The sequence below is a fragment of the Xenopus laevis genome, chromosome 6L (genome assembly GCF_017654675.1).
Source record: "Xenopus laevis strain J_2021 chromosome 6L, Xenopus_laevis_v10.1, whole genome shotgun sequence".
Classification (NCBI taxonomy): Eukaryota; Metazoa; Chordata; class Amphibia; order Anura; family Pipidae; genus Xenopus; species Xenopus laevis.
Genome location: NC_054381.1, coordinates 15,797,401 through 15,821,544, shown reverse-complemented (window position 1 = coordinate 15,821,544; position 24,144 = coordinate 15,797,401). Strand labels below are relative to the sequence as shown.

Here is a 24,144-nt window from a genome sequence, read left to right as displayed (position 1 = left end):
TATAAGTTTTATAAAGAAATATTGGCTCCAGGGCCCCCCATAAAAGTTTTTTTTTTAAAGCATTGGAGCCAGGCCCCCTTCACAAGTTAAAAAAAATTGAGGTCCCAGAGAATATTTTTTATAAAAACATTGGCTCCACGGCCCCCCTTAAAAGTTAAAAAAATTTAGGCCCCAAGGAATATTTTTTACAAAAACATTGGTGCCAGGGCCCCCCTTACAAGTTAAAAAAAACTGGGGCCTCAAAGAACAATTTTTAAAAAAACATTGGCGCCAGGGCCCCCTTTATGTGATAAAAAAAAGATCGGGGCCCCAAAGAATATTTTTTTAAAAAAACATTGGCGCCAGGGCCCCCCTTACAAGTTAAAAAGAATTGAGGCCCCAAAGAATATTTTTTATAAAAACATTGGCTCCAGGGCCCCCCTTACAAGTTAAAAACAATTGGGGCCCCCAAAGAACATTTTTTAAAAAAACATTGGCGCCAGGGCCCCCCTTACAAGTTAAAAAGAATTAAGGCCCCAAAGAATATTTTTTATAAAAACATTGGCACCAGGGCCCCCTTACAAGTTAAAAAAAAATTGGGGCCCCCTTTAGGCCCGGTACACTTTTACCCCCTGTGCCCCCCTGCTGGCGGCCCTGCCACCAAGTTCAAATGACTTGCGCTGCAGGAATGCGTGTTTTTACGTAGCAGTTTTTAAAAAGGCCATCTCCTGCATAAATACGCACGTGAAACCCCACAGCGCTGATTTACAGCAGTGTTGGAAGGCGGTTTTCAGCCAGGCATATTGTTGCTTCAAATTGCATTTCCCACAACCTCCTGCACTACGTGCCAGATTTCCAGACTGTGTTTGGAGTCATAATAACCGGCCCAAGATTTTTTGTGCCATGGTGATTGGTCGTTTAGTCGACCAGACAGGTTAGAAGATTTCTGTCGGCTAAAGATAATACAGTTAGACCCATAAATCTTTGGACAGAGACAATTTTTCCTAATTTTGATTCTGAACATGACCACAATGAATTTTAAATGAAACAACTTAGATGCAGTTGAACTGCAGACTTTCAGCTTTAATTCAGTGGGTTGAACAAAAAGATTGCATAACAATGTGAGGAACTAAAGCCTTTTTTAACACAATCACTTCATTTCAGGGGCTCAAAAGTAATTGGACAAATTAGAAAACTGAAAATAAAATGTTCATTTTCTATTAGTTGGTTGAAAACCCTTTGCTGGTAATGACAGCCTGAAGTCACTTTTTGGACTCAAGGACATCCCCAGATTCTGGGTTTCCTCCTGTTTAATGCTCTGCCAGGCCTTTACTGCAGCGGCTTTCACTTGCTGTTTGTTTGTGGCCTTTCTGTCCCAAGTTTAGTCTTCAACAAGTGAAATGCAGCTCAATTGGGTTCAGATCAGGTGACTGACTCGGCCATTCAAGAATATTCCACTTCTTTGCTTTAATAAACTCCTGGGTTGCTTTGGCTGTATGTTTTGGGTTATTATGAAACGCCTCCCAATCAATGTGAGTGCATTTAGCTGGATTTGAGCAGACAGTGTCTCTGAACACCTCAGAATTCATTCTTGTGCTTCTGTCCTGTGTCACCTCATGGATAAACACTAGTGTCCCAGTGCCACTGGCAGCCATACACGCCCAAGCCATCACACTGCCTCCAAAATGTTTTCTACATCATGTGCTATGCTTTGGATCATGAGCTGTTCCACATCTTCTCCATACTTTTTTCTTGCCATCATTCTGGTAGAGGTTGATCTTGGTTTCATCTCTCCAAAGAATGTTTTTCCATAACTGTGCTGGATTTTTTACATTTTTTTTAGCAAAGTCCAATCTAGCTTTTCTATTCTTGATGCTTATGAGTGACTTGCACCTTGCAGTGCACCCTCTGTATTTACTTTCATGCAGTCTTCTCTTTATGGTAGACTTGGATATGGATACACCGACCTCCTAGAGACTGTTGTTCACTTGTTTGGCTATTGTGAAGGGGGTTCTCTTCACCATGAAAATGATTCACCACTGTTGTCTTCTGTGGACGTCTTTTTGTGTTGCTGAGTTCACCAGTGCTTTCTTTCTTTCTATGGATGTACCAAACTGTAGATTTTGCCACTCCTAATATTGTATCAATTTCTCAGATGGTTTTTTTCTGTTTTTGCAGCTTATGGATGGCTTGTTTCACCTGCATGGAGAGCTCCTTTGACCACAGGTTCCCAGCAAAATCTTCCACATCCAAGCACCCCCCCCCCCTCAAATCAACTCCAGGGCTTTTATCTGCTTCATTGATAATGACATAACGAAGGAATTGCCCACACCTGCCAGTGAAATAGTCTTTGAGTCAATGGTCCAATTACTTTTGAGCCCCTGAAATGAAGTGATTGTTTTAAAAAAATGCTTTAGTTCCTCACATTGTTATGCAATCTTGTTGTTTAACCCACTGAATTAAAGCTGAAAGTCTGCAGTTCAACTGCATCTGAGTTGTTTCATTTAAAATTCATTGTGGTCATGTACAGAACCAAAATCAGAAAAAAGTTGTCTCTGTCCAAAGATTTATGGGCCTAACTGTAACTCTGCATGTATTGCCTAACACTATCCATGGGTGACTGTTACTACTATTTCTGGACATCACTTTTTGCAATTGCTGTTTGTCAATTAATGGCCAGAACATTTGTTATTTTTCCTACCTTATTTAATCTGAATGGTTAGTTGTAGATTGGTACATTGAAACAAACGATCTTTCGTCGTACAAAGAATAAAATCTGCACATCTTTAGTCACTCAGCAAGAACAAACTATCTTGTCACTCCAGATGCTCCACTAAATGTTAAAGTGATTCTGTCATGATATTTATGATGTCGTTTTTATTTCTAAATTACACTGTTTACACCGCAAATAATTCACTCTACAATATAAAATTTCATTCCTGAACCAGAAAGTGTATCTATTATTAATTGTAATATTGGTGTGTAGGTGCATCTCAGGTCATTTTGCCTGGTCATGTGCTTCCGAAAGAGCCAGTACTTTAGGATGGAACTGCTTTCTGGCAGGTTGTTGTTTCTCCTACTCAATGTAACTGAATGTGTCTCAGTGGGACCTGGATTTTACTATTGAGTGTTGTTCTTAGATCTACCAGGCAGCTGTTATCTTGTGTTAGGGTGCTGTTATCTGGTTACCTTCCCATTATTTCTGTTGTTTGGCTGCTGGGGGGGAAAGGGAGGGGGTGATATCACTCCAACTTGCAGTACAGCAGTAAAGAGTGATTGAAGTTTATCAGAGCACAAGTCACATGACTGTGGGCAGCTGGAAAACTGACAATATGTCTAGCCCAGGGGTGCCCAAAAGGTAGATTGGGATCTACAAGTAGACCTTTAGCTGGTGATCAGTAGATCTCAAGACACTGCCAACAAACGGCTTGTCTAAATCACCCTCCTGTCTCATGCTTTTCATTCAGATATTTATTTCTATAAGGTTACATAAGAAATGGGTGTTTGTTAAATATTTCATTATTTATTTTCTCATAAATCAGTATTTAAGTAATATTTTCCATGGAACAGAATGCTAACAATGTTATTATGGATGTAACATAATAGGACGACATCACTAAATGTAGACCTCGCATTAGTAAAGTATGGGCACTCCTGGTCTAGCCCCGTGTCCGATTTCAAAATTAAATATAAAAAAATCTGTTTGCTCTTTTGAGAAACGGATGTCAGTGCAGAATTCTGCTGGAGCAGCACTATTAAATGATGCATTTTGGAAAAACCATTTCCCATGACAGTATCCCTTTAATACCCCAGAAAGTACAAGGAACATCTTCTAGTGGGGGTCTAACACCTCCTGTCCCTGAGTCTCCAACACTGTGGAAATTGTATGAATGAGACCGTCCTTGGTCTTTCCTTCTAACCAATTCTTTCTGATGGAAACTGTTCCTTTCCTCATACCAGCAGATTACAAGATTGATTGCGTTTCTCCCCACAGTAAGATAGACGACCCTACTGCACAGAGAATGCACTGGCAAACACATGAATGGAGCCAATTGGATGGAGCTCGAAAACTGAAACAGTTTCTTGACATTTCATTACACAAAAGGCTTTGCTTTTATCAGTTCTGAAGATAAAATTCTACTGTACCTTTTCTTCAAAGAATTTTCTTCTTAGCTTAGGGTTTTTAGGAGGTATTGTTTGTCTTAGTTTTTTGTACCACTTCCTTACAATGTAACCCCTCCAACATGCCTGAATTCTGTGAATACATAATTATATATATATGATATGACTCACATACATATTACACATACAGTATTATAAAGAAGGGCAAAGTGAATAGCGATAGAGAGGTGATGTAGCTAAATACAAATAAGTAATAATATTATTTATTATTACTTATTATAGCCTTACATTATATTTTATTCACTCTACTGCCAAAAGTATCCTGACATGTAACATTACAATTTCTTATTCAAAATGAATGTGATCCTCCCTTTGCTGCTATAACAGCATCTATTCTTCTGGGAAGGTTTCTACAAGATTTTGCAACTAGGGATGTACCGAATCCACTATTTTGGATTCAGCTGAACCCCCGAATCCTTTGTGAAAGATTCAGCCGAATACCGAACCGAATTCAAAATCCTAATTTCCATATGATTTTTTACTTCCTGGTTTTGTGACCAAAAAGTCACGTGATTTCCCTCCCCGTCCCTTAATTTCCATATGCAAATTAGGGTTCGGTTTGGCCAGGCAGAAGGATTCAGTCGAATCCGAATCCTGCTGAAAAAGGCCAAATCCTGGCCGAATCCTGGATTTGGTGCATCCCTAGTTGCAACATTGTTGGTGGGATTTGCTTCCGTTCAGCCACAAAAGCATACGTTTGGGCCACTGACGTTGAGCAGTCAGGGCTCGACATTGACTTTTAAATACCTGCCAACTCTTCCTTAAAAGTACTTATTTACTAATGTTTAATTTGTAAAAATACAGATTTTTTTCTAAATGAAATGCAGCCCCTAAACTCAAAGCCTAAGTGCAATGTATATTACCGTGTGGCACAGTTAGCTTTGTAAATACGAGCTCCGTCATATATGACCCGGGTCTGATACTGGTTTCTTCTACACATTGGGCATGTCTTTCTACCCGTGAACCTTTCATATGCTTCCAAACATGCCTGGGAAGGAAAAATAATAATAATAATAATAACATATGTACATGAAGTCACTGCAACATTATAATATAAAACCAATGTACCATTTAGATATACATATTCACTATAATATATATATGTAGCAGATATGTTATCTAGAAACCCATTATCCAGAAAGCTAAAAATTACAGAAAAGGCTGTCTCCCATAGACTCCATTTTATACAAAATAAAACTTGGCTGCCCTTTTATTAGCCACCGGTGGGATCACCTGACTCCCACCCTCTCCAGCTATAGTCAGGTGATCCCACTGGTGTCTAATAAAAGGGCAGCCAAGTTTGGGAGTTTTACTTTGAAAGCAGCAAGTAAGTTGCAGGTAAAACGTAGTCGTCGCTTTGTAAAATGTATAATGAAGCAATAGAATTCTTAATGAATCAGATGAAAATTAAGCGTAGGACTGGCCAGATATGGGATGACTTTGACGTAGTTGGCCAGCTTAAATATATTGCAATATATGGACAAACAATCCCAAAACTTTAATGATGTAACAATATATATATATATATATATATATATATATATATATATATATATATATATATATATATATATATATATATATATATATAGCATTTCGTTATATACACTCAAACATCCAGTTATACAGCCACTTCACTATAATGCAGGTAACGGGAGTGATTTATTAAGCCCTTGCAAATGAGCCAGATAATTATTTCCAATACAGGACGTGGGCAGGCAACAATCCTATGGGTTTTTTTTAGGGAGACTATGAGAATAATGGCATACCCAATTAGTTCCTATTGAAAGGAAACCGGTAAGTACTGAATTGTGATGTAGGTCAATGGATATGTTATTAGTTAAAAGTTCAGCGTAAGCATTGCCTCATAAATTAACACAATGAAATTTTATGTTATAGTTAAACCAGTCCTAAGCAACTTAAAAATTGTTTCATTTGAATGCTGTTTTCAAACTGCGATGTAAATGCTGTCTGGTAGTTGGGGTCACTGACCCAGGCAATCACAAACCTTATTTTCCGTATGCCTTCAATTATTGTTACGCTCATTTTTTTTTTTATAGCCTATCTTTTTTTCAAGGACCTTTACTATTTATCTTCCAGTTGAATTTCAAACTGCTCCCTGGGAGCTTCAGGAAAAAAAACTATTACAATGTCACAAACATTTTCTCAGAATTGTATTGTGTACATTGTATTGAAAGTTAAAGGGATACTGTCATGGGAAGTTTTTTGTTTGTTTCAAAACGTATCAGTTAATAGTGCTGCTCCAGCAGAATTCTGCACTGGGATAAGTTTCTCAAAAGAGCAAACAGATTTTTTTATATTTAATTTTGAAATCTGACATGGGGCTAGACATATTGTCAATTTCCCAGCTGCCCCAGTCATGTGACTTCTGCTCTGATAAACTAAACTTCAGTCACTCTTTACTGCTGTACTGCAAATTGGAGTGATATCACCCCCTCCCTTTCCTCCCAGCAGCCTAACAACAGAACAATGGGAAGGTAACCAGATAACAGCTCCCTAACACAAGATAACAACTGCCTGGTAGATCTAAGAACAACGTTCAATAGTAAAATCCAAGTCCCACTGAGACACATTCAGTTACATTGAGTAGGAGAAACAACAGCCTGCCAGAAAGCAGTTCCACCCTAAAGTGCTGGCTCTTTCTGAAATCACATGACCAGGCAACATGACCTGAGATGCACCTACACACCAATATTACAACTTGAAAAAAAATACACTTGCTGGTTCAGGAATTACATTTTATATTGTAGAGTAAATTATTTGCTGTGTAAACAGTGTATTTTGGAAATAAAAAAAATACACCATAAAAATCATGACAGAATCCCTTTAAATTTCTGAGTGCTTCAATACTTTTTGGGGGATAACAGGAAATGTGGAATGCAGAAACGTAAGGCCACAACAGCTGGAAGAATACAGTAAGGAATGCCTACTGAGTGCCTATTGACAAAATTTATAAAGGTACTTGCTACTGATGGTTGGTACATGGTTGCGAATATTGACGCAGGGATGTAGGGAACCCTGGATTTACCATCACCCTTTACCTGGTGGTAGCTCCAGGGTTCTCCCAGTGGATTACATTGACAGTGATTCGGGCGCAAATTCAATTTTTTCAACGCATGTTCAGGAAATGACAGAACCTCTACTTAGCCAGTGCTAGATGCAACTTGCATCAAATTTGTGCCAAATAGAAATTGTGTTTGCACACAAATCAGAGCATGGCCAAAATTACACTGGAATTATGAAAAGCTTATTTAATGAAAGTGTCTGGCACCTGCAGTCTTTTCCCCACTAACTGAAGGATGAAATAAAGCTGACTCCATCTGTATAGCAATATACATTTATTACTTACCCTGTGAAAAACATGAGAACAGCTAAGGAGTACCTGTAAGTCAAACAAATGTAGATTATATTAGTGCATTCATGTATTAATGTAGGATCTGTATTAGTAAAGTTTTTATGTCTACAGTATGTATGCATACTGCTGGGAACTATATATATATGTATAACTATGTATAACAGAGCAGAAAAGTAGACACAGGGAAGACAAGCATTATGAGAATAGAAAAGAAAAAAGTATAGTAATAAATAAGTATAAATATATAGAGATTAAGCGACATATTTATTAAGGGTCAAATTGTTTTTTTTTATGGTCAAATTTAACAAGGGAGTTATTCATATTCGATTCGAGTTTTTAAAAAAATTCAAATTCAATTTTCAAGATTTATCATACTCTGGCCCTTTAAGAACTCAAAAGGATAGCTGTTTAAGTCAATGGGAGACGTCCTGGGATCAATTTGTCCTTCCTGGCATTCAAGTTTTTTCAGAGAAGTTTTTTAAATTCGAATTGAATTTCGGGTCTATTCTATTCATCCGAGTTTTAAAAATTTGATTTTATTAATACATTTTGATTGGTTGAATTTCAAGTTCATGGGAGTTCACGGGAGTTTTAAAAAACCGACCCTTGATAAGTCTGCCTCTAAGTGCCTTGTGCTTAAAGATACAGTAGGAAGGAGTTTCCTGGCCCACAGAGCTTACAATCTAAGCGGATGAATAACATACAGACACAAATTGTACGGAAAAGTGTACAGAGGTTTGGGCATTTGCTCTTAAAAGCCAGGACTGGATCGGACAAGGTATGTTCTAGTCTCCAAAAAAGTAGGATCTGACTTTATGAAAAGATTGAGTTAGAATTCAGGGATAGAATTCCAGAGGGAATGCCACAAGGTAGAAAGGTTTGAGACCAGAGACAGTAGTGAGTGTGGATGGTGTACAAAGATGGTGGCTCTGAGAGGAGAGGAGGAGACGGCCATGAACATACTGTGAGACAAGTGAAGAAATGTAGTGAGAAGCAGAGGAGGGAAGGTCCTTGACTGTTAGTAGAGGGATTTTATATGATATCCTTTGCTTAACAGGCAGCCATGACAGATATTTTTACCTGGGGATGAACAGGTTCCCTTTTAAGGAATGATCCAATGAAAGAGTTTAAGATTGATTGGGAGGGAGAGAGTGGGAGTCTAGGAGACCAGTTAGTAAGAGATTACAGTAGTCTAAACAGGAAAGAATAAGGGCATGAATTAGTGTTTTAACTGTTGGGAAAGAAAGGGTTATGTCTTGTGATATTACATAGGAAAAAGTGGCAGGTTTTGGTCTGTGGTATTAATATAGTTAGAGAAGGAAAAGGACTGGTACAAGATAACCCCCAGGCAGTGTCCCGAAATAACAGCATTAATGGTCATGCCATAAATAATAATAGTAAAAGAAGATGCTGGGCCAAAGATCATCAGCTCCATTTCAGCTGGGTTTGAGGCAGCGTTGATTCATCCAAGAGAAAATGGTTACGAGGCAGTTATAGATCTGGGTCTGAGTGTCAGAGATTAATGATGAGGAGTCTACATATATCTGTACGTAATACAAGGAATGCTGCTATATGTTAAAGGATATGCTGTGACCATCACAAACAGTATAATAATAATATAATAATAATAAATAATACAATATATGGCCAATGGTAACCGGTCAATGAATCTGCACTAAATTATCAGGACACCATCAGGACATACCTTTCTATACACACTATTAACTAGCACCAAATATAAACCGAGGGCTCTGTAATCTGTTTAAGTGTTCTCTAGATGGCAGTAAAGTCATTTTTCTTTTTTGTTGAAATACTACATGTGTGTTTCTGTAAAAAAAAAAAAAACAAAACAAACAAACTTGTCTTTAACTAGTTAAATGTCTCCCGTTTTGTCCAAGTGCTACCATGATTCATGCATATACTGTAATGTACAAAAACGATTACACATGAAATTCTCTACTCAGTATAATACCAACTATGTGCAGAAATCCATTGCTGTGAATGTACCGGTAGCTTTAGAGATCGAATGTGTTTAGAATATGCAGAGCGATTACATAGTTAGTCACAGTGAATTGCTGGATCAGGGCAAACTTTAAAAATATTTAAAAAACCCATGAGTAGAGGCAAAGACACACGCTCAGATTCGGGGAGATTAGTTGCCCAGTTTTAAATCGCCTCTTCTTCGGGGCTACTAATCTCCCAGAACTGGCTTCCGCCGGCTAGAATGTAAATACCCGACGGAATGGCACTCGGCGCACTTTGTTTTCTGAAGTCGCCCGGAGTTTCCTCATGAGGCAACTTAAGGCGACTTTGGAAAACGAAGCATTACAAATGCCATCCCGCCAGTGTTTTACATTCTATTCAGCGGAAGGCAGTTCGGGGAGATTAGTTCCCCCGAAGAGCCAACTTATCTCCCGGAATCTGAGCGTTTGTCTCTGCCCTTACTTATGGGTTTTTAAAATATTTAAGGGCAAAGTTTGCCCTGATCCTACACTCACAACAATGGATTTCTGCACATAGCTGGTATTATACTGAGTAGAGAATTTCATGTGTAATCAGTGTGGTACACGCTGGCCGGATGGCATTTGGAACGCTTTGTTTTCCAAAGTCGAGTTAAGTTAAGGAAACTTTGGACGACTTCAGAAAACCAAGTGCCCACCGGCTAGAATGTAAATTGCTGGCGGGAGGCAGTTTGGGGAGATTAGTCGATCCGAAGAAGAGGAGATTTATCACTGGGTGACTATTCTCCCCGAATCTGAGCATGTGTCTCTGCCTTAGGGGTATATTCATCAAAGAGTGAAGTTAATAGTGAATTTCCGCCACTCTCCATTCATTTCTATGGGATTTTTAAAGGCGTATTTATCAAAGGGTGAACTTTCACTTTCACCCATTGATATTGTGAGCTGCGGAATTTCACTCTAGTGGCGGAACTTCACTCTTTGATAAATTTACCCCTTAGAGTCCTGCACCAGGTCGGGTACCCGCGGAATACCTGCAAAGTGTTAGGGTTTTGAGCAAAAAGTACCAGATTCCCTGGGCTTGATCCCTCCCTTGTGGTCCCAGGAGCTTTCTTCCCTTTTCCTGCAGTTTTAGCAAAGTGATGTCACTTCCGGTGTTACGTGGCCCCCTGGGTCGAAGGGAAAGTTGGGCTATTGTGGGTAGGGTTGGGTAGCTGATTAGTGGGGGGGGGGGAAACTTGTGTGTTGTGGGTCACGGATATGTCGGGTACGGGACTAACAAGATGGACCCGTGCAGCTAACTACCATGACCTTGGCACCTGCTGGACCAAATTTCCTGAGAATGACCCCGTCCCCTCTGTGACTGTCCCAGACTGCCTATTCTAGTCTATTCAGTGCTGCTGCTGCTGCCTACTCTCATAGGGTAATATAGGCAGAAACTTGACTTTCAACATGTTATCTCCAGATAATAGGTACCGGTATTATTGGTATATGGTTATACTATATTGTCTCTTGTCTGACAAATACAGGGAAAAAAAGATCCAAATTCATTGCTCATATTCCTTATACAGAGGTACAGCCAAGGAAAATACCTGGGAATGGATTCCAAATGGCTCTTTACATATAACACATGGCTGCAGGGAGTCTCCTTGGTTGACTGATCTTTGTTTGACTTTCAGCCATTCTTCATTTGTTAATGGCAGAGCAGGTGCCCGAACGATACCCAATTTCTGAGCTTTAAAAAGAGAAAGGTAGTTCAGGATGACTGGGACGAAATTATCGAATCTTTGTACAAACCTCTTGTTAGCACTAGGGATAAACTTGTTCAGTTTAAAATTGTGCATCAGACCTATCTTACCCCACAAAAACTGCATGCTATGGGTAAACGTGATTTACCTCATTGTCTGAGATGTAGTGAACAGCTAGCCGACTTTATTCATATGATGTGGCACTGCCCAGTTGTGCAAAGGTTCTGGCACCAGGTTACTCAATTTATGGGAACGGAACTAGCCTTGCCCCAGGTACTTAACCCTGCCACTTGTTTGTTGGGACTAGTAGATTCCATGGTACCCAGAGCCCGAACCAGAACCTTAATGAGACTGCTCTTGTTCTACGGGAAAAAGACTATTGCTCTACACTGGATGGGACCTTCACCCCCGACTTTGCGGCACTGGATTGCTCTTGTTAATTCTCAACTGAAACTTTAAAAACTTACTTATGTGGCAAGAGGGTGTCCAGGGAAGTTTGAAGACGTCTGGTCTCCATGGACTGCTGTCACTTATTTCTCCAGCCACCTTATTGCTGTCTATTGTTTTCTTTCTTTCTTTCCTATCCTCTAATTTTTTTTGTTGTTGAAAAATCAATAAAAAGCATTCTTTAAAAAAAAAAAAAAAAAAAAAAAGAGAAAGGTGGGTCATCTACCTCGTCTTTGCCCTTTAGACACAGCATTATTTCTCAATTCTATTAAAGTTGTTGTTCAACTTTAAATTAACTTTTAATATGATGTAAATAGTGATTTTCTGAGACAATTTGCAATTGGTTTTCATATTATTTGTAGTTTTTGAGTTATTTAGCTTTTTATTCAGCAGCTCTCGAGTTTGCAGTTTCAGTAATCTGGTTGCTATGGTCCAAATTAACCTAGCAACTAAACATTGATTTGAATAAGAGACGATTAGGAGGGGCCTGAGTATAGTTAAGGGATGTGTTATCTGGAAACCTGTTATCCACAGACTTCATTTTATTCAAATCACTAATCAACTATTTTGGATTAGGCCGAACCCCCGAAGCCTTTGCAAAAGATTCGGCCATATACCAAACCGAATCCAAACCCTAATTTGCAGATGCAAATTAGGGGTGGGAAGGGGAAAATTTTTTTTACTTCCTTGTTTTGTGACAAAAAGTAACGAGATTTCCCTCCCTGCCCCTAATTTGCATATGCAAATTAGGATTCAGATTTGGTTTGCCCGGGCAGAAGGATTCGGCCAAATCCAAATCCTGCTGATAAAGGCCGAATCCTGGCCGAATCACGAACCGAATTCTGGATTCGGTGCATCCCAAATCCAAATAATCCACATTTTTAAAAATTATTTGCCTTTTCTCTGTAATAATAAAACATGAATTGTGTTGTTGCTAATAAAAAGTAGCAACAGCAAAAAGGGGTTAATTATTGAAATCCGAATGTTAAAATCTTCAAAAATTTTTGTTTTTTTCATTAGAAAATGTTAATTTTTAGAGAAAAAAAGACTCCGATTTTTCGAGATTTACTATATATACCCTGATGCTGCAAAAAGTCCGAATCCAAAAATCCTCCATCTCAGACCTATCGAGGTCCTGTATAAGTCACTGGGAGAGGCACCTATCTCAATTTGAAGGTTTTGTGGTGTGCGCTGGGTTTATCCCAAAAATCTAACTTTATCAGGGTTTTTGGAAATAACTCGAAAAATCTGAGCGTTTTCAGGAGGAAAAGGCCAAAAAATTAGAGCAACTTGGGTTTTCGCTCGATTTTATGGACTTTTTCTGCGATCCAATTGAATCGAGTTTTTTTTATTAATTGATAAGCTTAAATTGGGCATGGGAGTTTGGTCATGGTATTTTTAAATTAAAATATGAGATAAAATTTGGAAAGGTGAAAGGACCAAATTAATCAAAAGCACTGCCAAGAGTAATGTCCCAGGTTCAGGTTGGCAAACTACCATAATAAAGGGAAATACGTTGTTGAATTTACATCAGCAAAGTTATAGTACATTATACAGGTATGGGACCTGTTATCCAGAATGCTTTCCAAATAACGGATTTTTCTGTAATTTGGATCTTCATATATATTCATAAGTCGACTAGAAAATCATGTAAACATTAAATAAACCCAATAGGCTGGTTTTGCTTCCAATAAGGATTAATTATATCGTAGTTGGGATCAAGTACAAACTACTGTTTTATTATTACAGAGAAAAAGGAAATCATTTTTAAAAATTCTTTAATTATAATGGAGTCTATAGGAGATGGCCTTTCTGTAATTCTGAGCTTTCTGGATAACGGGTTTCCGGATAATGGATCCCACACCTGTACTCGCAATGGCAGTGTGTATGCCCGTTGTGCTGATGGAAAGATTGGTGAGGAAAGTTCACCCTTTAGCAAACAAAAAAATGAATAAATAAACAGTCATTTGCAACAAAATAAATAAAGGGCAACATACAGGCACCTTCTGTACGGAGATACGTCCTGCTTTGTATTTGATCACATTTCCTTCCATTAACAGATATTATTATTATTACCCCTGTGACTATAAAGATAGTTTGTGCCTAACATTTAGCGTAACTCAGGCAGGGAGAATCCAAAGGAGCGCAGAGTAATTATACTGTCACCATGATAGAACAATGAGACGATACAGTGAGTGAGCAGGGAAGCAATGAATTCTGCTATCACAATATTTCCATAGAAGACAAGTTAAACGTTTACTTTAAGGGTGAATGGATTTCTCAGAGGAAGTTGGTTACATTAACACTTTAGCTAAAGGAATGGCTTTCTGGCTTACTATAGGGGGATTTACAGAGTGAATGATAGTAAATTAACTTGCGTAGCAGAAAGAAATGTACTTGAATGCACAGATGATCAGAGACCTGAGGTATGGGATCCCTTAGCAAGAAACCCATTATCCAGAAAGCTCTGTATTATAAGAAGGCCACCCCCCCCCATAGACTTGATTTTAAGCAAATCATTTTTAAAAAATGATTTCCCTTTTCTCTGTAATAATAAAACAGTAGCTTAGACTTGATGGTAACTAAACTGCATGAAACCATATCGGTGGCAGAACCATTGTATTGAGTCTATAGAAAAAAATAATAACGAAGACCAATTGAAAAGTTGCTTAGAATTGGCCATTCTATAACATACTAAAAGTGAACCTGAAGGTGAACCACCCCTTTAATAGTGCTGCCCCAAGAAACTTCTGCACTGAAATCAATTTTTCAAAAGAGCAAACAGATTATTTATATTTATTTTTACATGGGGCTAGACATGCTGTCAGTTTCCCAGGTGCCCCCAGTCATGTGACTTGTGCTCTGATAAACTTCACTCAATGTTTAGGCTGGTGGAATATGGTAAAATTCCGGCGAGATTAGTTGCCCATTGACAGATCTCCTCTTCTTCTTCTTCTCCCTGAAATGCCTTCACTCCGGCATGAATGTGAATAGCCAGTGGTATGGCACTTGAAATCGATTCGGTTTTCTAAAGTCAACCGAAGTGAGGTAACTTTGGAATGCCCAAATGCCAGATTTGGATCAAGGTGCAAAGCACAGGGGGCACTTATCTTCTCTAATAAAGCACAAAGGGTTATGATTTTGCACCCATTAAAGGAGAACTAAACCTTAAAAATAAATACGGCTAAAAATGCAATATTTTATATAATGACCTTATTGCAGCAGCCTAAAGTTTCAGCTTGTCAACAGCAGCAATGATCCAGGACTTCAAACTTGTCACAGGGGGTCACCATCTTGGAAAGTGTCTGTGACACTCACATGCTCAGTGGGCTCTGAGCAGCTGTTGAGAAGCTAAATGTAGGGGTCGTCACAAAATCTGAATCTTGAAATTGGGCCAGTTATAGGAAAGAATACTCATACATATATCACTCAAGAGTGAAGTATTTGTTTTTATTTTGTTGGTAGATTAGTCAAAGTCCATTAGGCACAAATTAACTGATTTCCTCCAACCCCCTTTATGTGCAACTAACATAATATAGCTCATTACTGACTTTGTACCATACTCATACTTTCTATGATAACAATCCATACATCTCCGTAATATTCTTTTCCTTATTTCTACTTGTTTCAGAAAGTCAACATAAAGGTACAACAAAAAAAATGAGGGACAGATGGATTGGGAACAAAAGGAAGGAAGTATGGGAAATAATCCGCTTACCAGTCCCCACATGTTTTGTTTAAAAATGAATTAAAAATCAATATTGCTTGTGGATAATGGATTTTCATAACATGTAATAAACTTCCTTGTCTTTTAGAATAAACGCTGATAACAACAATGCGAGCTGCTCTTTTGAAGATTTCTAAGCGGGGCAAAGTTGCAGAAGCAAAACCCATTTCTAATGTACAGAGGCTTTAACAAGTCTGCTTCTGAGCTTGTATTATATTATATTATATTGTAGCCTACTTATACTGCCTCCCAATGCTTTAGCAGGCCACTTGCATTTCCCACTTTTTCTGCTGATTCACTGCACATGCTCTGTGCTGCTGTCACTTACTGAGCTTAGGGACCCACTCACAATATACAGTACACATAGAATAGAAATGTCATAATATAAGGCTGATTAGTAATTACTACAGATAATTACTAGGGATGCACCGAATTCCACTATTTTGGATTCGACCGATCCCCGGAATCCTTTGCGGAAGATTTGGCCGAATACCGAACCAAATACGCATGTGGGAAGGGGAAAACATTTTTTCTTCCTTGTTTTGTGACTCCCTCCCCGACCCTAATTTGCATATGCAAATTAGGATTTGCTTCAGCTAGGCAGAAGTATTCGGCCGATTCCGAATCCTGCTGAAAAAAGGCCGAATCCTGGCATAATCCAGAACCGAATTCTAGATTCGGTGCATCCCTAATAATTACTACATGGCAGCACAGAAATCAGTGCAATTAGCATCAGAATTTAAAGGAATTGTTCAGTGTAAAAATAAAAACTTGGTAAATAGATAGGTTGTGCAAAATAAAAATGTTTTCAATATAATTAGTAAGCCAAAAAATTAATATATAAAGGCTGTAGTGACTGGATGTGTAACATAAAAGCCAGAACACTAATTCCTGCTTTTCAGCTCTCTTGGTTTCCACTGATTGGTTACCAGGCAGTAACCAATCAGTGCCTTGAGAGGGGGCACATAAGTTATAACTGTTGCTTTTGAATCTGAGCTGAATGCTGAGGATCAATTGAAAACTCACTGAACAGTTGTGTCCCATGTGGCCCTCCTTCAAGTCGCCTTCTCAGAGTTAGAGATCTGAAAAGCAGGAAGTTCTGTTCTGTTTTGTTACACATCCAGTCACTCTAGCCTTTATACATTACATTTTTGGCTAACTGACTATATTAGAAATCTTTTTTATTTTGCACAGCCTATCTATTTACCCAGTTTTTATTTTTACACTGAACTGTTCCTTTAATAATCAGCCCTGTAGCATCAGCTTATATTACAAACAAACCTAATTTTCTGCTTTATAATTAGTGATGACCCCTAAGCTTAGCTTAGCTTCTCAACAGCTGCTCAGAGCCCAATGAGCATGTGAGTGTCGGAGACACTTTCCAAGATGGTGACCCCCTCGGTGACAAGTTTGAAGTCCTGGATCATTGCTGCTATTGACAAGCTGAAACTTTAGGCTGGTGCAATAAGTTCAGTATATAAAATATGGCATTTATTGCACTTAGGGTTTAGTTCTCATTTAAGGCTAGTTCCCTGTCAACTAAATGTAATCATGCAGATAACTTCTCGTTTTGAAGAAGATCTATACTTGTACACTGCACTTGATTATCATTTTTAAAAAATCCCAGGCTCCTCCCAAATATGAGCATGTCTCTTACCCCGATGGACTGTTCCTACAACTCTAATGTGTCTCTAACTAAAGCTCAAGAAAAAATTGGTAACAAATATTTTAATTTTTCCCACTATTCAAAAAATGTGGCTGGTTCTGTCGAATCTGACACTCGTCTATTTTAAGTCCAGCTAATCAAGATGTTTCTCCTAACCATGGACAGTTTGGAGGTAGGAAAGTCAGTCATTCTTTTAGAAAATCTTGTGTTTATCTTATAAATAGATGGCTACAGCCATATACAACTGTATTTTTATTATACATTATAATAAATAATAAAAGATAGTTATTTTTAAGTTATCTCCTGCATTGCCATGTGATAGCAGCAAAATATAAACAAGTAGAAATCAGTTGAAAATAACAATTACTTGCCTAGTGTTAATGGCTGAGGAGCGGGATCAAGAACATACTCTTCCTCTGTAGCAGGCTTTTCTGTATGTTTGATAACTTTTCTCCTAATGCCGGTATCAACCACAGGCTTCCCAGCATATTTGTTCACAGCCCTACCGTTACCTGTCTCCTTCATCCTTTTTAGCCCTTTAACCGGATGAGCTAAGGAAAGGTGCTGGAGTTGAAGGTTCTGTAAAATGTGATCTTGTATTGCAACTGCTGTAAGTATAAAAGGCTCTTGCTTATAGGAACCACCCTAGGAAGTAAGAAAAAAAAAATCGAGGATTTATTCAAGTCAATCATGTTGCTTTCAGCATGCACAACCATGGACAAAAAGATGGCAAACTTGTAGCATTACACACTTTCTAGAATTAATTTACTGTAATAATAATAATGTACTTGATCCAAACAAAGATATCATTAATCCTAATTGGAGCCAAAACAATCCTATTTGGTTAATTTAATATTTACTAGACTCAAGGTATGGAGATCCAAATTACGGAAATACCCCTTATTCGGAACACACCAGGTCCTGAACATTCTGGATAACAGGTCCCATACCTGTAAGAAGCTATTAAAGACTACGGTCTATGCATTTATATAGCCTCCTGGGACCTCTAACACTCTTATATTATACATTATGGAGTATATAATTTCCTATACAGGTATGGGATCAGTTATCTGGATTGTCACTTGCTTGGCACAGCCACGATACAAGTAAATCTTTGCCACCTACAAGAGTGTATCATCAGACTGATGCAGTCTTTACCTGGCTGGCTTTCTAACCTGACAGATATCAGGCCCCATACACGGGCCAATAAAGTGCCGACTCTCAGCAGCTTATATCAGCCCATATATAGGCAACTTCAGACTGACATGAGAATCATTATTACCTGAACAGCTGCTAGGGAAAACAAAGAAAAAGCATTGGTTAAATGCATATCTCTAAATGTAATGGGAGTTTGAAGGGAATAACAAAAATGTTTGCTTAAAGAAAACAAATGCTACAGCAACAGTTTTTGGTCCTATTTATTTTCTTTTTATGCTGAAAACAGGTACAAAGAGAAAGAAAAACACCCACAGACCAGTGCCTGATGGTATGCAGCGTTTTCTTGTCTGTGGAATCTTGATCCAGGTCTCTCATTGTGCTCAAACAGTCTAGCATCAGGGAATAAGGAAACAACCAAGGACAAATACTTCATGGTTTATTTTCACTCATCTATCATCAAAACATTTAATAATTTCAGGGACTGTTAACTCCTTTTGCATGCCTGGGAATGAATATTGCATGCTTGGTTCAAGACATGTGAATGGCAGTGTTGTTATAAGCACTCCCCCAGCAGGAATCTCAGCCATGAAACACTGGTATGCTGTGAGATCTCCTTTATTCCTGGAAGAAGAAGGTATTAAACTGTACACCTGACTTGTTTCAGTATGCGGTGCTATATATTTTATAGCACCTATACAAGTTATAGGCCCCTTTAATGCTTGTAGTTCTGTAACAGCTGGAGGGACCACAATTCCTTCTTCCTGACTTATTTGGTCAATGAAAAAGAAGCTAAATATCATGTTTTGGTTAATTCTGCCTTAAAGATCCCACTGTAGAATCCATAAAATACCTTTGTTAAACTATATAATCATTTTGCAGAACTTATGGTCCCCAAAATCTTTCAGAATTGTATTTAACCTCTCTGGAAGTAAAACTTGGGTTGATTCACGGTTTGTTTCTGAAGGACAAAAAGAAAAAGTGCCAGGAAATTGTGTCCTGGGGGTGGGAAAAAATTGATTTAAAAGAAAAGTTACACTATAAAGTACTTTAAAAAGTGGTTGTAAACAACAGGTAAACAAACAACGTGCCAGGGAAGTTAATTACCTAGGGGCAGATTTATCAAGGGTCGAATTTCAAATTAGAATTCTAAAGTTTTTTTATGGTCAAAACTGTCAAATTCAACTAGGGAGTTATTGAAAAGTGATTTGAGTTTTTCAAAAAAACTAATTTGATTTTTGAGATTTATCAGACTCTGGCCATTTAAGAACTAGAATATGATTATTCCTAAAACCTAAAACCTGTTGAATTGCTGTTTAAGTCAATGGGAGACGTCCAGGGATCAATTTGGAGTTGTTTGCAGATATTCGAGTATTTTTCTATTGGGTCAATCCTATTCACCCGAGTTTAAAACATTTTATTTTTATATTAAATTTCGGTAGAATTTCGAGTTTATGGGAGTTTATGGGAGTTTAAAAAAATCACATGAATTTGAAATTGGACCTTTGATAAATGTGCCTCCTAATGTGTTTTACACTAACCTGGCAATATAAGTGCTGGAAAGCTTCCTGTTTGCAGATTGCATATAGAAGGTTGCAGTTTAAAATAACCTAAAATATTTCATAAATATTTAATTGTTAGTTTTAAAAAAAGTGCCAAAATGTTTTCTATATAAAGGCACCCACCCCCCTGAAGCTACCCCCTAAACATTTGCTTTGGGTGTTTATATAGAACATCCCTGCACATGTCACGTTATTGGTTATTCCACCATCTTTCTACCATAGAGAAACACCCACTGCAAGGAGTTCTATGCCATCCTTTCTATAAGGGACCCACACAGCAGGTGTATATATTATGTAGGGATGACTATATTATGTTATGGTTGTGACATGACGTGTATTATAACGAACAATATACTGCCAGCTACACTTTATATGTACTTTATGTAGGGATGCACCGAATCCTTCTTGAAAGATTCGTTGAATACCAAACCGAATCCGAACGGGAAAGGAAAAAGTGGGAAAAAAATGTTTCTACTTCCTTATTTAGTGACAAAGAGTCACTCAACAAAGTTTTCTCATCCTGCCCCTAATTTACATATGCAAATTAGGATTCAGATTTAATTCAGCCAAACACAAGGATTCAGCTGTATCACAATCCTGCTGGAAAAGGCAGAATCCTGGTTGAATCCCAAACCGAATCCTGGATTTGGTGAATCCCTAATTTTATGATATTGATGTCTAAACTCTAATGAAACTACAGTCCTTAGTATAAGGGATATAACGAATCCTTCAGTTTTGGCAAATTTGAGCCCTTTTCAGCCAGGTTCTGATTCAGCTGAAACCAGGTAAAACAAACCGAAACCCTTAAAATCATGTGACTTTAGGTCACGTGATTAAGCGGATCAAAATTTTGTTCAGCATTCCCTCTTTCATTCCCTAATTTGCATGTTTGCAAGTTTGGATTCAGATTTGGTTCGGGATTCAGCCAAATCCTTCCTGAAAGATTCAGGGTTTGACTGAATCCCAAATAAAGGGTGCATCTCTATTTAGAAGTTCCCTTTGCAGCCTCAAATTTGATTTGAGGACATTTATCTTACTTGTTAAACATGGGCCTATGCTAAGCAATATTTAATTGTGGTTTTAGCATATTAGCTCCTTCTGGCTCTGCTTGTTAGGGATCAGAGAACCCAGCAACCAAAAAACAACAGATTGATTGTGAGTCTTCAATGTTATTATTTTTTATTGTTTATTTTTCTGATTTCCCTGCTACGTGGTTGGTAGTGTAATTAAGCCCCTTCAATCAGACATCAATTGAAATATCAAGCCTCACAGTGGTAGAACAGGAAGTTATAATAATATTAACATCACAATAAATAGAAAATACAGACCAATTGCAAATGTCGAAAACATAGACCTGTGAAGAAACATGCACAGTATTGTGGGAACTGGAGCCTTGGCTGTAGTAGAGCTGGCATCCTCTACAGGTTTCAAGAGCCAGAACCAACAGTGCAGAAATGGACAAAGAAATGTTTTAAGCAACTGAAATTTTTACTTCCTTCATTTTGGTTGGACTGTCCCTTTAAAAAAATTACCTTGCAACCCCGTGAAATATTGGTTGCTTGATTGTAGGTTCTGGAAGGCTTTGAACTCAAATGATGATACATCCTTTGTCCAGTGATGATTTAGCTCTGCAACGGAAACATGTACAGTTGCTGCTAAACGGATACAACATAGCATATGTATATAGTCCATATAATGATTATAGGTAAAAAGTGGAAGCAGTCAGAGGAAAAGCTGACCCTAAACAAGGTATTATCTTTGCCATCTCTTATCAAGCATATCCATATAGCATAAGTGAAAATCCCTCTAATCTTGTAGGCAATAATGGATATATGGCACTGGTTTCACTCTGGGCTAAAAATTATCATTGTTTTTTAAAATGGCCCCTTTATTGGAGTTCCCCATATATATGCTATAGACCCAGGGGGGTTGACCACCAGTTGGGTGGGTTCAATTTTGAAATTTGGCCAACCATTACAGGTTAGTGTTAGGTGCAGGTCAGACTGGGAAAGTCGGGAAAGTCCACTCCTACACTGCTCCTGGATATTCCCTGTGTTGGAAGTGGAGACTTGTATGGGTTGTGTAGGAATTTTTTTGCACCCTAGAACCCAGATTGCTTAAAATGCAAATTGAAGAGTTTCTGAAAAGAAAGCTAAATAACTCAAAAACCTTAAATAATAAAAACCAATTGCAAATTGTCTCAGAATATCACTCTCTACATCATACTAAAAGTTAACTCAAAGGTGAACAACCCCTTTAACTATATGCTTGGGGCACTGCCAGCCCCCTACAGTAGTTGCAAGCAGCCCCACATTTGCAGCCTGGGAGTAGCAGCCTCATAAGTAGGGTGGCCCAGGCCAGGTTCACTAGATATAAAATTAAAATAGCAGGAAGTTCCTGGAAACACCCAGGCGAGTTCAATGGTGTAGACAAGCGGTCCCCAACCTTTTTTGGCCCGGGACCAGTGTAGAGGTAAATTTTTTTGCAAGGACTGGGGGGGTCGGCCTCTAATTCTGGTGTGCTGGCGACCAATATGGCGCGCCAGCGTCTAATTTGGGCACGCCGGAATCCAAATTGGCGTGCTGCGTTAATAGGACGTTAGGCTCGGCGGCCCTATACAAGACTGTCCGCTGCCCGGCTCTGGCCCGTGGCCCGGCTGTTGGGGACCCCTGGTGTAGACTCGGGGACAGTCTGAGGAGAAACAATGAAAAAACCTGTGGTCCTGTCCCTCTAGTTAAGTTTTCCAAACTGTGGGAGTTGAATTGTAGCTTGGGGGGGCAGCTGGGGGGGGCTTATCCTTAAGGCCAGTATAGGTCCCCATAGATGCAAAGATTTTTCTTTCCTGAACGACCGATTTTAGCGAAATCCGACCAATCCGTCAAGTTATAGTGAGGTTAACGATCGTACATCTTACGATTTTTCGTCCGACGTCTGTCAGAAAATTGATCGGCCAGGTTAAAATATTTTTATCGGTCCCAGTGCAATCTATCTATGTTTGCAGGGCCAAGCAGGCAGCTACTCTTCAGTTTTCCTGCCGATATCGCCTGAAATGGTCTTTTCATACCTCCCAACTGTCCCTTTTTCAGAGGGACAGTCCCTCTTTTGACAGCTCAACCCGCAGTCCCTCATTTGTACTGGAAAGTCCCTATTTTCTCTGCACTGAACAGCCAGAAAAAGAAACAAAGTTTCTCACTTAATTGGCTTTTAGCAGAGAGCCCAGAACAGATAACAGGTGCAAATAAGATACTTTGTAACAATTTTGAGACACAAAAAACAGTTTAGATAAGGAGAAATATTTTTCATAACCTGCCAAATGTTGTAAAATGAACATGGTAATTAGGGGGTGTGACCACAGGAAGGGGCGTGGTCAAAAAATGCCGCTGTTCTACGTGCGAAAAAATTTTTTGTCCCTCTTTTTACTTCCAAAATGTTGGGAGGTATGGTCTTTTTAGTTGATGGACAAATCGTACATTTAAATGTTCGTTTCCAGATATCATGGTCTCACGATAACGAAATGATCTTTTAAAGATCTTCACATCTGTGGCGGCTTTAGGATGAGACTTGATCTATTAGACAGTTCTGGAAGGCCAGCAGCATGAGGGGAGTGGAATTTGGGGTGAGCCCATCCTTGCTGTCCCTCATAATGTTGGAACTGGGGATTGTAAACATCTGTAGCCTTTGTATAAATAAATGGGGACTAGGATTAAAAAAGTTTAAAAAAAGCCTCTGTCAGGGAAATGCTTCAGCACAGGGGCCTCCAGCTGCATATTCCTTATACACAATATTTTTAAACTTTGCCATTAACCCTCAAGCGACCCCGAGAAGCTGGGAGTCCAGGGAAAATGTCAGTATCTCCTGTTGTCTCTATTAAATGTGATGGGAAACATCTACACCCCCAAACCCCACAATTACACACTCTTTACACACCCATCATCCTTCACACCCCCACACACACACACACACTACTCGAGCGCCACACCGACCTCTTCTATCCAGGGTGCTGAACGTTGCCAGGCAACCACAAGCGTCGCATTCGAGCGGATGTGGCGTCACTGGTCAGTTCCCTGCTCTGATTGGTTGCGTTGCACCGGGCTGTGCTCCTTGTTTGGGAGTTAACGCGCCTCTGGTTTGGTGAGAGCGACTAGTTGCTGTTGTTACAGATTTGTTTATACTCGCGAACTTCCATGTCTCGATACAGAGAGAATAGATACCTGCTGGGGTTATTTCTTAAAGGGGAATCCACCTCACAACTGTAAAATGTCATTCTAAGCCCCAACTTTCTGAGATACATTTACAATCGTTTTAAAGTTATTTATAAAGGTATTGCTACTGAAAGGAGTCTTT

At 38.9% G+C, this 24,144-nt stretch overlaps 1 protein-coding gene across 1 annotated transcript in view; it reads right to left on the bottom strand.

The window, feature by feature from the left end:
• Positions 1–23,936, bottom strand: part of LOC108718741 (RING finger protein 32-like) — a 42,261-nt gene extending 18,325 nt beyond the window's left edge. The window contains exons 1-7 of the mRNA XM_018267136.2: positions 23,784–23,936; positions 21,333–21,428; positions 17,455–17,728; positions 11,088–11,230; positions 7,532–7,564; positions 5,025–5,149; positions 4,126–4,234 (exon numbers count right to left, since the gene is read on the bottom strand). Of these exons, the coding sequence (XP_018122625.1) occupies positions 4,126–4,234; positions 5,025–5,149; positions 7,532–7,564; positions 11,088–11,230; positions 17,455–17,728; positions 21,333–21,404 (756 nt within the window). The 5' untranslated portion in view covers positions 21,405–21,428; positions 23,784–23,936. The remainder of the gene's footprint in view (positions 1–4,125; positions 4,235–5,024; positions 5,150–7,531; positions 7,565–11,087; positions 11,231–17,454; positions 17,729–21,332; positions 21,429–23,783) is intronic.
• Positions 23,937–24,144: the final 208 nt, after the last annotated feature.